At 39.8% G+C, this 12,136-nt stretch overlaps 1 protein-coding gene across 1 annotated transcript in view; it reads right to left on the bottom strand.

Moving 5' to 3' along the window:
- CLASP1 (cytoplasmic linker associated protein 1) overlaps window positions 1–12,136 on the bottom strand; it is a 182,200-nt gene that overhangs the window by 74,861 nt on the left and 95,203 nt on the right. The window contains exons 17-19 of the mRNA XM_062004923.1: window positions 10,588–10,755; window positions 9,816–9,865; window positions 8,493–8,663 (exon numbers count right to left, since the gene is read on the bottom strand). Of these exons, the coding sequence (XP_061860907.1) occupies window positions 8,493–8,663; window positions 9,816–9,865; window positions 10,588–10,755 (389 nt within the window). The remainder of the gene's footprint in view (window positions 1–8,492; window positions 8,664–9,815; window positions 9,866–10,587; window positions 10,756–12,136) is intronic.

Here is a 12,136-nt window from a genome sequence, read left to right as displayed (position 1 = left end):
ACACAGGCTGCCGAGCGCTCCTGTGAGAGCCCGTCAGCGCAGCCCGACTACGCTTTTATTTCAGACTCATTGCATTTCCCCTCCTGTTTACAGAGCCCTCGTATTTATCCTGAGATCAGTGTAACTTTACTTGCAATGGAGAGTCCCATTTAACACAATCAAGGTTGTGGAAAAATGATTCAGTGTGTCTGCTCTATTTAAGCGGAGAATGGATATAAAGTCTCAAAGTGTTCTTAGTCCTTTTTCTGTCTTTTCCTCATGAAAAAGCCACAGAAATCTGAGCTAGAAAAGCTTACAGGGTCATCAGTTCATCCCCTTCCTGGGGCAGGGCTGTTTCCTACAAAATGTTCTTTCCAGTGCTAAGCTTCAATTATCTGTCTCTAGTTAATGGGAAAGAAATGATAATTAAGAGCAACACAAAGAAAGCCTCCATCAGTACTTTTCGACAACTCAGTTCTCAGCCAAATCTGAAGTTGTTTCTCAGGACTCATGCCAGTGCTATCCTGCATTCAGAGGACAACTTCAAGTTTCTGGCACAATAATAAAAGGAAAGAAACCACAACAGGTAGGAGAAGAGTCTAGACAACTGCACCCACCAGTTATAGATATTCATCTCCTATCCTTTGTCTTCACCATAAATGTATAGAGAAATATAAACAGGGAGATACACACTTCCCACCCCCCTCCCAAAAAAAACACCCCCGTTTCACATACAGTACACATGCAGGACAAGACAATGGCAAGCAGCCCAGGCTGAACGGATTGAGAGCTCGGTTCTTCTCTGAGCTCTCAAAATATTCACAACATGGTCTAGATAAGACACAAAGCGACACAGAGGTGTTTAACTTTGAGAAGAAAGCCTAGACTTGCTTGGAGGGGAAAAGTCTAGATGATAGCTGCATCTCAAATCTTTCCACCAGCATCTAGTTTTAAAATAAATCAGTAGACAAAATACAGGTACCTTCATTCAAACAGTTGTCTGTAGACAAGATACTGAAGAAGTCATCAGCATAAAACTGGTAAAATATAAACCAACTACTTTTTAACCACTGGCTCAACTAAACAAGCTCTGTGTATTTCCATGGGGGTCCAACAGTGGTGAAACTGGCTGCTAATATATTTCTGCTAGCAGCAAGGCTGCAGATCTCCCTCTGCTCCAGGGTACTATCTACCCTTTACAAATGGTCAGCTTGATATATGTCTAGAGGCAGCTCTAGAGCTCTCTGCTGGCCCATTCCCAGCCCTTGCAAACTCAGCACGTGCACAGCTACACACAAATGTATTGGAAAATATGTTTAGTGATGTGTATGGGCCAAGAACAGGTGAGGAGGGACTGATGTCTTCTCTTACATACTCAAGATCCTTAAATTTTTCTGTTCTTTCTGCACCTATAGTTTTTTTTGGCAGGTGACTAAAGAAAACTGAGATAACATGTTTCCCACGTCATGAAACGGAAAGCCTAAAACAATATAAGAGAAAACAAGATTAGCTTCTGGTACCTACTCAGGTAGGTTCATTTAAGAAAGAAAACTGAATCAAAAGGTCAAACTTAAATTAATGTGTGATTATCAGCAGATAGCTCAGTCCTATTTTGAAACCCCTGAGTTTGTAGACAGAGTCGTACCAACTTCACAAGTCTCTGAATGAATGCCCAGAAACAAAATTGTGCTTCTTTTTGGACTGGCAGATTTGCACACTCATTTTGGTCTAATGCGTGGCAGAAAGACCAATGTGAGATGAAGAGTTGCTTTTGCACAGGAAGAACACAGTCCCAGCACCAATACTGATTTTCTTATCCTTTTGAAAAGGTTGACCAGTATTTGAACTAACGCTACACTCAAATAGTACAAATGGTAACAGGAATAGCAGAAACTAGAAATTAATGATGCAAGAGTGATGTAATGATATGAATGCCGTGATAGCACAAGTAACAGCTCACACTAGGAATACTTTAAAGTCCATGGGATTATGTACAACATGAGGGGGAAAAAATGCCCCTCAAATTTAAGGTTAAATTCATCACACAGTTATAAAGAAAAAGTGACATCTGATGCCAGTTATATGTATTTCTTGAAGTGTGAATTGTTAATGTACTGTCCAAAGTTTTATCTTCTGAATTTTAAAACTATGTCTTTTCATACAGGTTAGTTTCCATACAACTTACTTGCAGCACATAAATGGTTCAAAAAAGTGACCTAAAGTTACTCTTCAAGAAAAAAGTTAAGATTCTAAAGATTCCCTATCGAAGCACAGGGTTTAGTTGTAAAACAAAAAATGACCAATTGAAACTCAAAAGTGCTTTAGGCAAATATGTGAGATAGAAAACCTGAACAGAGATCTAGGATGTTCATGTTAACTTATCTTCACATACATGCACAACATTCAAATTGGTCTTACAATATCCAGAACGTACTTCCTTTATAGTAGTGCAAGATAAATCAATACTTGTCTGGCTTTTTATTATATATTATACCAAGTACAGTGTGTATATCTAGAATTTCATCTATACAATACAAATGTCTCTACAGTCTTCCCTTGCAAAATTTCACCTGCAAATAAGAGTTTGCATTCACATCCAAGAGTTATTTGCACATAAGACTATTGGTGTGGCTTAATCTCATTCTACCCAGGACAGAAACTAATTTCCAGCAGGACTGAAAATAACGTATCAAATAAGTAATTCCAAATTTTTGTTGTTGTTAAGCTCAAACAAACACATCCCTCTCATGACCTCTTTGCTTTCAAGTGGCTTTGTTTCCATATCTAGCTCAAACTGCAGATGTAGCAATTCATATTTCATAACCATTATTCTGCTGCTTTTAAAAGAATTACTGCATCCTGTCAACAGCAGCACAGCAAAGGAACGGATAAATGCTGCCCCAACCAGTTTCCAAAAACCATAAAAGTATTTTCATTAAAAAGTCTTTGATCTAAATTTGACATCTGACACACCCCTGCTAGTAGAGAAAGTATTTTGAATGACTCCATATAAATGTTGTGTTAAAAAACAGTTTGTGGGGGTTTTAGGAAGTTTTGGTCTTAGTTTTTAAAGTTACTGTCATTTTTACAACAATCAATGGATCAGAATTAACTCTGAAACATCTAACATATGTCTAAACCTAGGAAAGCTGTTTTGTTTTTTTAAAAAGGAATGAGTGAAGGAAGATTCTATGACAACAATTTTGCATGACAAAAGGTTTAACCTGGCGGCATCATTCTGAGCTTCTCTGGGTGGATGCTACAGTGTCAGAACAGAGATCGGCTTTCTGAGACTCAGTCTGCTAATTACACTGAAGGAAATGGTTCTTAAACAGTCTAGAAATGGTATACATCAGCTCCACAACTCAGTTTAATATGTTGCATGCTACAGATAAATGATATCTACAACTAAACAAGTTATCCATGGAAGCACTAAAACGGTAACAGCTTTTCCATGGATCAAGTTGATGCATTCAGGTTACTCAGAACTGTTTTTTTTCCCCCAGTTTGAGGAAAATATTCCTGAAAGAGCCTTTAGGACTCTCCTTGATTTGTCACTGCTAAATGACATGTAGACATCTGAGACAAGTACAACGCACCAGTTAATAATGTCCAGCATTATACTAGTATCCGATTGACTCTGCACCATCATTTCCCTTGAGAAGCACTCAACCTTTACTGCAAACCATCAGCATGTGCTGCCTCTGGGTTTTGCATGAGAACTCCCTCCAAAGCAGAGGGTTGAAGAAATAATAGTGGCACTACTTTGCCCTATACCAACAAGCACAGGCAAATCAAGTCAGCACTTGCAAAGGGATGGACCAAGAGAACAAAGAAACCTAGTACCTGAGCATTTCCGTTTATGGTACCGCATTCAGTCATACCTTTGAACCAAGCCTTGCCCTTCAGGAGAAGGGAGATTTCTCAGGCAAAGAAGAAAACTGGAATGGTGATCTCTTAAAATTTGGGTCACTCTCAAAGCCTTTGGTAAGCCCTCAAGATATCTAATTGATCAGATCACTATGAGACTAAGTTATCTGAAAACTATAACAAACCAGATTTTATTTCCTTTCTGATGAATAATAGCACCTATTAAAAATTGTGCCATTGATTCTGGACACTGTTGATTTTGTCTGAAACTTGCCAGTTTCAGGCAGACACACAGACATTCAGGCTTCCCTCTCTCTGGGGCTTGTCTCTACCCTCACTTTGAAAAAAGGCAAACACATAACAAATGCTGTGAACCATTATTCTGTACTCGAAGTCAGCATTATGCATCTTTTCAAAATATTCCTTGAATAGGTGTTTCACGATAAAACAAGCAGAAACTTTTCTAAGATTTCCTTTTAAATCAGGTGCAGCAAACATGGCACAACTGCTCCTTGCATAGCACTAGCTGTGATGTCCCACCAAGACTATAAAGATTTAGACCTTGCACAGTTTCTGCCTGCAAAGCTCTTAATGAAGTTCAAGGGACACTCATACATGAAAGGTCTGGGCTAGAAAGACAAAACTGTGCACTGTATGAAGAGATAGCATCACAGCAAGGACACAGTAGAAGACCTGTACAGATTCAGTTGGTATATAGACTCTTACATAAGGCAGCACATTTCAACAGCATTTGTCAATTGGGATGACTCTACTCAAAACCAAAGGACTGACACTCAGCTCTCGTATTCTTGCCACTGGCATAACCTACCCTATCTTGCTCCTGTTTTGAGATGTCTGGCTCAGAAACAAAACATTGAGAACTGAGAGCAAAGCAGATGGGAACTGCCAAGTTCACACAATGTTGGCTCCTGGCTGAAGGGATGGTGCAGAACTTTTACACTGCAGCTACAGAAAACCAAGATGGGAACCAGACTGTAGATTTCATGTCAAGCTGAGTCATACAAACACATAGGGATTTGTTTTTAAATTACCTGCAAAAAAACCCCAAGGCCACTAGTGTGGATGGAATTTCTGCTTTATGTTCCATGAGTGTCTCTTGCTCACACAGGTATTTTCAGAGCAAGTATCCCTGCCTCCCTAACTTTTATATTTATGTAAAAAATAAAAAGTTTTGCCTTCCCTGCAGTTTCTGATAAATTCTACAAGATTTAGAGAGAGTTGGCAGAAGACTTTTCTCAGTCTTCATCTGTAGGACACACTGAACCCTGAAGAAAAGCTGTTTTTTCCTCAACTATCTCAAAGGAAAACAAAGATAAAGAGTTTCAAACAATCCTTAATCTCATCCTTCAAGAGCTCTGGTGGTAGTGTGTCATGTTGTTATTCTCGTTATTCTCTCCCTGATCCTCACTCCTCAAAAAAACAGAATCCTACAGCAAAAAGAAGATTTGAAATTTGATGTTAATACTAAGGGGACAGCAAACTCCATTTCTGAAAGTTTACCAAATCCAATCTGCTTCCAGTGTAGCTGAACTGAAGGAAACCCTAACCAAATAAAACCCCCGTGCTTCTGCGTTATGACAATAAAGTGCTTAATAAACTAAAACCAAAGGTATTCTAGAGGACAGAAGCTGTAACAGGCCACCACAACTATTATTATAGCCTAGTAGAGGATTGAGAGCTGCATAGGGTATTTCACAAATTAACACTAAACATTGAACATTTCAAAGTCAGGCCAAAAATCAAACAGTTTGAGAACTGTGAAGAAAGGAAGAAGAGAGGGGGGAAAAAAGGATCAAAAATAAATGGGAAAGCTCAGTGTTACAACAACTTGGAACTTTCATCTAATTCATTATTGATTTGGAAATAAAAGTGTTCAGACCAACTTAATATTCCTAATCACTAATAGATCAAAAGGCACAAACATTTGTCCATGATGCAGAAACAGTTCATCTCTCACACTAAGATAAAATACCAGCTCCAAAACACTGTAGAGACCTTTTCTTCTGAATAATAAATCAGTGTACCAAAAATAGTAGGGAAGAAAACCCACGTCACACATGTCACAAGGGCACAGTGGCACTTCTCAGACCACCACATCGAAATACAAGCAGCCATCAAGGATATGAGCACAGTCCCACAAGACAGTAATAGATCCCTTGAAAAGAGACTTGGACCAAGAAAGGTTTGTTGGCAGAGGTGGGGTGAGAGGGTTGTCTTCATTCTGTGTAGAAGACATTCATGTTTTCAACTCCTGTCTACTTCAGAAAAAATGATTTCCTGGTGATCTTTTTTGCTTGAGAAATATAAAGAACAAGCTTTGACAACAAGCCAGAGAAATAAACTGGGAGCCTTCTCAAACTAGCAGGCTCGGTGCTCTTGGAAAAAAGCCTTTCCTCCAACTTAGATGTAAGCCATCTCCTTCAGTTAACAACAAAAAGAGAGAGCTCAGGTTTAAAGAGGTTGACTAAATGCTCCTTCCCTAGAGATCACTGTTTACTGTCCTCATTTTTCTGCCATGTGATCATCTCATTCAATTCTCTCGCTGCCCAGTCTCTTCCCGAAAGCATTTGGCAGCTGCGACCTGAGCTTTGGATGGAAAAACCCAGCAAATCTTTACAGATCATGGAGCAAGAAAACACAAGTCCTGCATTGTGGGTTTTTTGTTTTGGTTTAGGGTTTTTTTTAATCTGTGCACAGGTCACCTTCAACCAAAAGCAGTGCTTTAAATACAGAAACCCATGCACTGTGATCAAAGTGAGGTCATAAATACAAACTAGTGCCTAGTAGCAGGGAGGAGCTCAAAGAGAAGAATACCCCATGGCATCAAAATGAGCAGGACAACCATGCAACACTTCATGCAGGTCACCAGTGAACATGGATGAGACCAGATAACACTGAGAACAGAGACCAGATAGGGTGGTACGATTGTGGACACACCTCAGTTACACAGAGAGACTGCTTACCCTCGGTTTTACTGGTAGTACCATCTTTAGGCAAATTAAGAAAAAATAAGGACAGGGTTAATAGGGAAAATTAGTAACATTAACAGAAGTGGGCACTCTATATTAGCTACAGAAATATGCAAAAAAATTAACACAATTAAAGAAACGGGAAAAGTGTGAGCAGCAGATCAAAACTTGATGTACCTGAAGAACACGCTTGCAGGTTTCCTCTCCTGCGATAACCAGCCTTTGCCAAACTCCATTTCCGTCGTTTCCCACTCCTCTCATGGGAATGCACAGCTGACAAATGGCCCTACTAGCTCAATAAGAAGCAGGCTCCTTCACTCTGCATCACTTAAGAGTGCACAGTTGCTGCTTTTCTCTTGCAGACCGTTTGAAGAGTGTAACGCTGTACTCAGTTTCCCCGCTTCGAGGACAAAGCCAACTTTGATAGCTCCTTCCCTCCCTTCTTCCATTCTTCCTCATGACATGAGATTGTTGGAAAGCAGTTTTGCCACCAAAGCCAGTAATGCAGCACAACTGGAAAATGGTTGCACCTGTAAGCTCGAAAGCATGCTGTATGTGATCAACTTCACAGTCCCTACATTTTTCACTGCAATTCATCTAAATCTTGATCTAAGTATGAACAATTTCAGTTGGAATAAGAATCCACTTTCTGAACCAAAGATTACCAACACATTTGAGCCAAGGTAAAATATTTCTGATATGAAAAGAAGGAATCTATTGAAATCATCCCTATATCATTCACCATGCATATTTGATCAGACTAAAGACCACATGTCCTACCCTAAGGAGATGCAACTTCTCAACTGTCTCAGCGAAGACAATCTACACAGCTTAAATCAAGATCACAGATTTCTGATTTTTTCCCCCTCTTATAAAAGGTAAATTGATGGAAGGTCTGGAATGAGATTAGGATGAAACCAGCAGAATGAGAAGCTAGCTGAGACGATCAGCTCTACTCATAACCAAGCTGAAGCACTGCAAATATGGTGTCAATCACCACCCTGCATCTCCTTTTCCATGCCTCCTTCAACGGCACCTCCAGGAGAGAAAGATCAAATGCAAACTTGGTTGTAAAGAAGCCCTGAGGCACCTGATGCTTTGAAAGAATAGTGTGATGTGGGACTATAATCCAAAGACAGCCAGCATAAGGAACAGAGAGATGCTTGTATCCTGTACTGTGAAACGGGAGAGCTAACTTCTCTTTGCTTCCACATCTTTCTTTTTTATAAAACGGAAAGTGATCAAACTCAATAAGATGTACTATTCCAAGAACAAAACAATAAATGGAAGACCAATTTCGGAAAAGGAGAGAAGGAAGAGAAGGAAGAGAGAGATGTGTCCAAAGGAAAGGAGCAATAAGTATTTTCCTCAACAATGTCCCAGAATCGTAACGAGATCTGCTTTTCCCCAGGAAGAGTGAGACGCAGACTATTAAACAATTCAAAAACTAAGGACTTGCTTCAAGTCAGTTCTGTTTCATTTTGTTTTCCTTAATCCCAAAGGGCAAGAGATCACACACTGATCCTGGAGAGCTGGTACCTATCTCAGAGATACATTCTTCAAGTTAGAGTTTAATATTAAAATAAAACTGTGAGGCACTTGCTCCTAAGTAAAGAAAGCTAACTGCAAGGGTAGAACAACATGTAGATTTACCTAGTGATGCGTATGAGCCTGGGGGCAAGGCTGCAGCAGAACTGAAGGGGGTGGATGCTCCAGAAGACGTCACTTTTGACTTGGCACTAGCTGCTGCATTCACATCGACGTCACTGCGGGATCGCTGCAGAGATCCTGGTGTTGACACAGATTTTGTACTTACTGTAGATGCTGCAGATGGGAGTGGGAGATCCAGAATAAAGAAGATTAATTTTTGAGCTGTGTGCTTCAAAGAGCCTGACAAGCAGTTTAATGTACTATTTTTAACACTCCCTGTTGGCACTGAAATACCTCAAACTAAGAATGCTTTATCAGGGCAGCGTGGGCTTCCCCACATTGCCTGCAAAGATATTTCAATGCTGACCTGATGCTACCTCTAAGAACTTTATCAGCCACTAACCTAAAAGCTGAGATCAAAAAGGCTGCCATGCCAGTAATAGAGAAATTTCTAACAGAACCTAGATGGGAAAGTTCCACCACAGTACCCATCAACAGCTTGTGAGTTGCTGGCCGAAACAGACCTGCAGGTCCTTCAGTCCAGGTTCTACTAACTTCCTTCCCAACACCTCATCTTCTCATGAGGACTGCTGTTCCCATCACTTGTTGATGCTTAGCCTCTTAAGCATGAAGGTTGACTATTCAGCTGCAAGCAAACATGCATTTGTGCACACAATCAAGTGGGTTACACAACAGTATCTCCTTGAATCAAAGGTGTCCTGTATATACAAACCTCATCTCGGTCAGGTGTAGAAGGCAGTTTTGTCAAAACAAAGTTTTGTCTATTATATTCTGTATTAAAATTTATTATTTACATTATTGTATACACTTACTTAGGACAGGAAAGCTGCACCGAAATATTCCATCTGACGGTAAAAACAGATTAACAATGAGATGGAATTTAACACTACAACACTTGTGTGCAGACAACTCCAGTAACTGCTGAAATCAGAGAAGTGATAGAAAATTAATGCACCATTAGACTATGTAGCTGTATGTCTTAGCATCTGCAGCAGTTTATTCCAGTTGCTGCATAGCTAAATATATCTTGGCTACAACTTTCAAGGCTTTTTAGCCTTCCCTTCAGCTTCAAGCAGTAATAGATTTACTAACTTTCAAAAGCATCGTTATATCAGCAGTAGAGGCACAGAACGTGGTGTACAACCTAAAATTAATTAAACATTTTACATACTAAGTTGCCATTTTAAGGAGCAGTAAACGGTGATCAAAGTTGCTCTTTGCATATCATAGCAGCTGAAATTCTCGTTCTAATTCATCACACTTCCTCAGCAACCCCTGAGCACGTTTTCTAGCTCCTGTTCTCACCTCTAGATGTAGTACTTCCAGTAGGACTTCTTTTGGCAGGCAATGGTCGGCTAGAAGTTAATAGAAACATGTATTAAAACAAAACTAGTATTGCATAGTCAGCTGTAAAAATACTGCTCTGTTCCCTCAGTATACCATTGAGTCAAGAGATTATGTACATACAGGAACAGACTAAAGAAGCTTAACTGCTAAAGAATAAACACTGCATCACCATGAAATTCTTTACAAGAGAAAAAACCTAGTACAGTATTTGAGTAAGAAGAGATTTCTAAGAACACTTTTTGTATATTTAAGCAGTTTCATCAATAAGTTATGAATATTTTTTATACAGGTCTTAAATTGCAGATATTTGGAGCCTAGTTTCTAAGAGAAGCTAAAATGCATACATTCAGAAGAGGTACATACTAATTTTGCAGTTTCAACTCAGACACAGTTCAGTCTTTTTTTTCTCTTATATGGAAAAAGGCAGACTTACACCTCTAGGGTTAATGCTAAACACGGAATTTCAATCCAAGCATTGTTTTAAGCATGCCTGGAAGGAATGACCGAGCACAAAAAGCTTCGTAGAAAATTATTTATGGAGTCAAGATAATGATTTTTAGTTTTTTTTAAAGTCAATAATACATTTCACTGCTAGAAAAAAATTAGGGTAAGCAATTGTTGATGCCAAATGGTGACCATGTGAGACAAAGCAACATGAAGGCTCCCCTCCAGTTCAAAGTAGCTATCTGCAGTTGTTTAAACTGAGAGGCAGTGACATCAAAGGACTTACTTGAGACTCTCCTGGGAGCTGGAGGAGGAGCGATCCGACTGTGGCAAGGACACGATGCTGTCAGAGTTCTTCAAATGAGACTGCAGGGCCTTCTGGTAGGAAGACTCCAAGGTGTGGTACAAATGCTCTGCCTCTCGGCTGAAGTGACTGTGGAAACCCCAGTAACACCTGGAAACAAGGCACAATATTGTTAACATTTCCTTGTGGTGTTTTAGGGGGCAGGGGAGCACAGGTACAGTCAAGAGTCCTTTTCACTGCTGGCATCAGTGTGCTCATTAAGCCCAGACGCTTCACCATCTACAGCCCCTAAGACACACACACACAACATACCACTTTCTTCAACCCATACAGCTTGATAAGTTTTTGCATTGTAAAAATACACCTTATTACAGAAGGAACCCTCACCCCTCTGTCTGTCTGCTGCACACAGGAGATGGCACGACCCACTTGACTGATACTAGTGTGGGACTGGGCGCTAAATAGCTACTTCAAAAAAATGCCAAAAGCAGAAGACACATGCGTGGGTCTGACTCAAGGAAAAAAAATGGCATCAGCAGGTGCTTGCCTAAGTTTAACAGCTTTCCTACAGTGCTGCAGAAACAAATCTTCTGTACCAAGTTGTGGCTGTTGACTGTGTTTTTGGGAAAAAATAACAAGAAAAAGGAAACAGATGCTCCTATGGACTTTCAAACAGTGCTAAGCTGAAAACAGAAGAGCATTTAAAGTTAAGTTTCAGTCTCTGGACCAAATCTCCCGGCAGATGGATAAACACTATGAACTCTGGTCACAAAGGAGATGAGAACTCTCGGCACTTTTCATGGGGAAACTAATGGGCAGTTTAAGAATAAAATCGTTAAGTCCAATGAATCAGGAGTTGTCTGTGTGTGACAGCCAGTCCTCAGAGAAGCCACATGCATTCTCACATCACGAGAAGGAAACAAATTTCTGTCTTACAATCACTCACACTGTTAATTAAGAAACATAGGAAGAGAGAATTAAGCATGGCCTCTGAAGTCTCATGTCATTCATCTTGATGTTTATTCAGCTTAACTAGTCACCTGCTGTGAAGTCTCAGCGCCTACAGTATTTTTCAGTGACGGACACATTCCCTCTCAAAAGGATTTGAACAGTCCCGCTGTGAAACACTTTGGCTTCTAACACAGCAGTGAGATTAATAACATTTATTATTTATTGACTCTATGTTTTACAACAGCCTCTTTCCAAAGAAAAATGTTCCTTCTGTTCAGAAGAGCACGTTCCTAATATATCAGTAAACTACCATAATAACAATCACATTCATAGAAATGCAAGAGATCTTCAATGGAAGAAAATAAATCACATATATTAATGTTTCCTATAGAGACACACAGAGATATCCTAGTGTCATTAAATATTTCCTTAATTTAGGATATCATTCAGTAGTGTACTAGCACATGGACTCTCTTTCGACAGTAGCAAACAGCTGTAAAATAGAAACTGTTTTGGTTGGAAGGGACCTACAAGCATCATGTAGTCCAACTACCTGATTAGTTCAGGGTTGACTAAACAC

This window comes from Colius striatus, chromosome 11 (assembly GCF_028858725.1).
Source record: "Colius striatus isolate bColStr4 chromosome 11, bColStr4.1.hap1, whole genome shotgun sequence".
NCBI classification, from domain to species: domain Eukaryota; kingdom Metazoa; phylum Chordata; class Aves; order Coliiformes; family Coliidae; genus Colius; species Colius striatus.
Note: the sequence above shows the minus strand (reverse complement) of the source record. Positions and strands in the feature narration are given on the sequence as shown.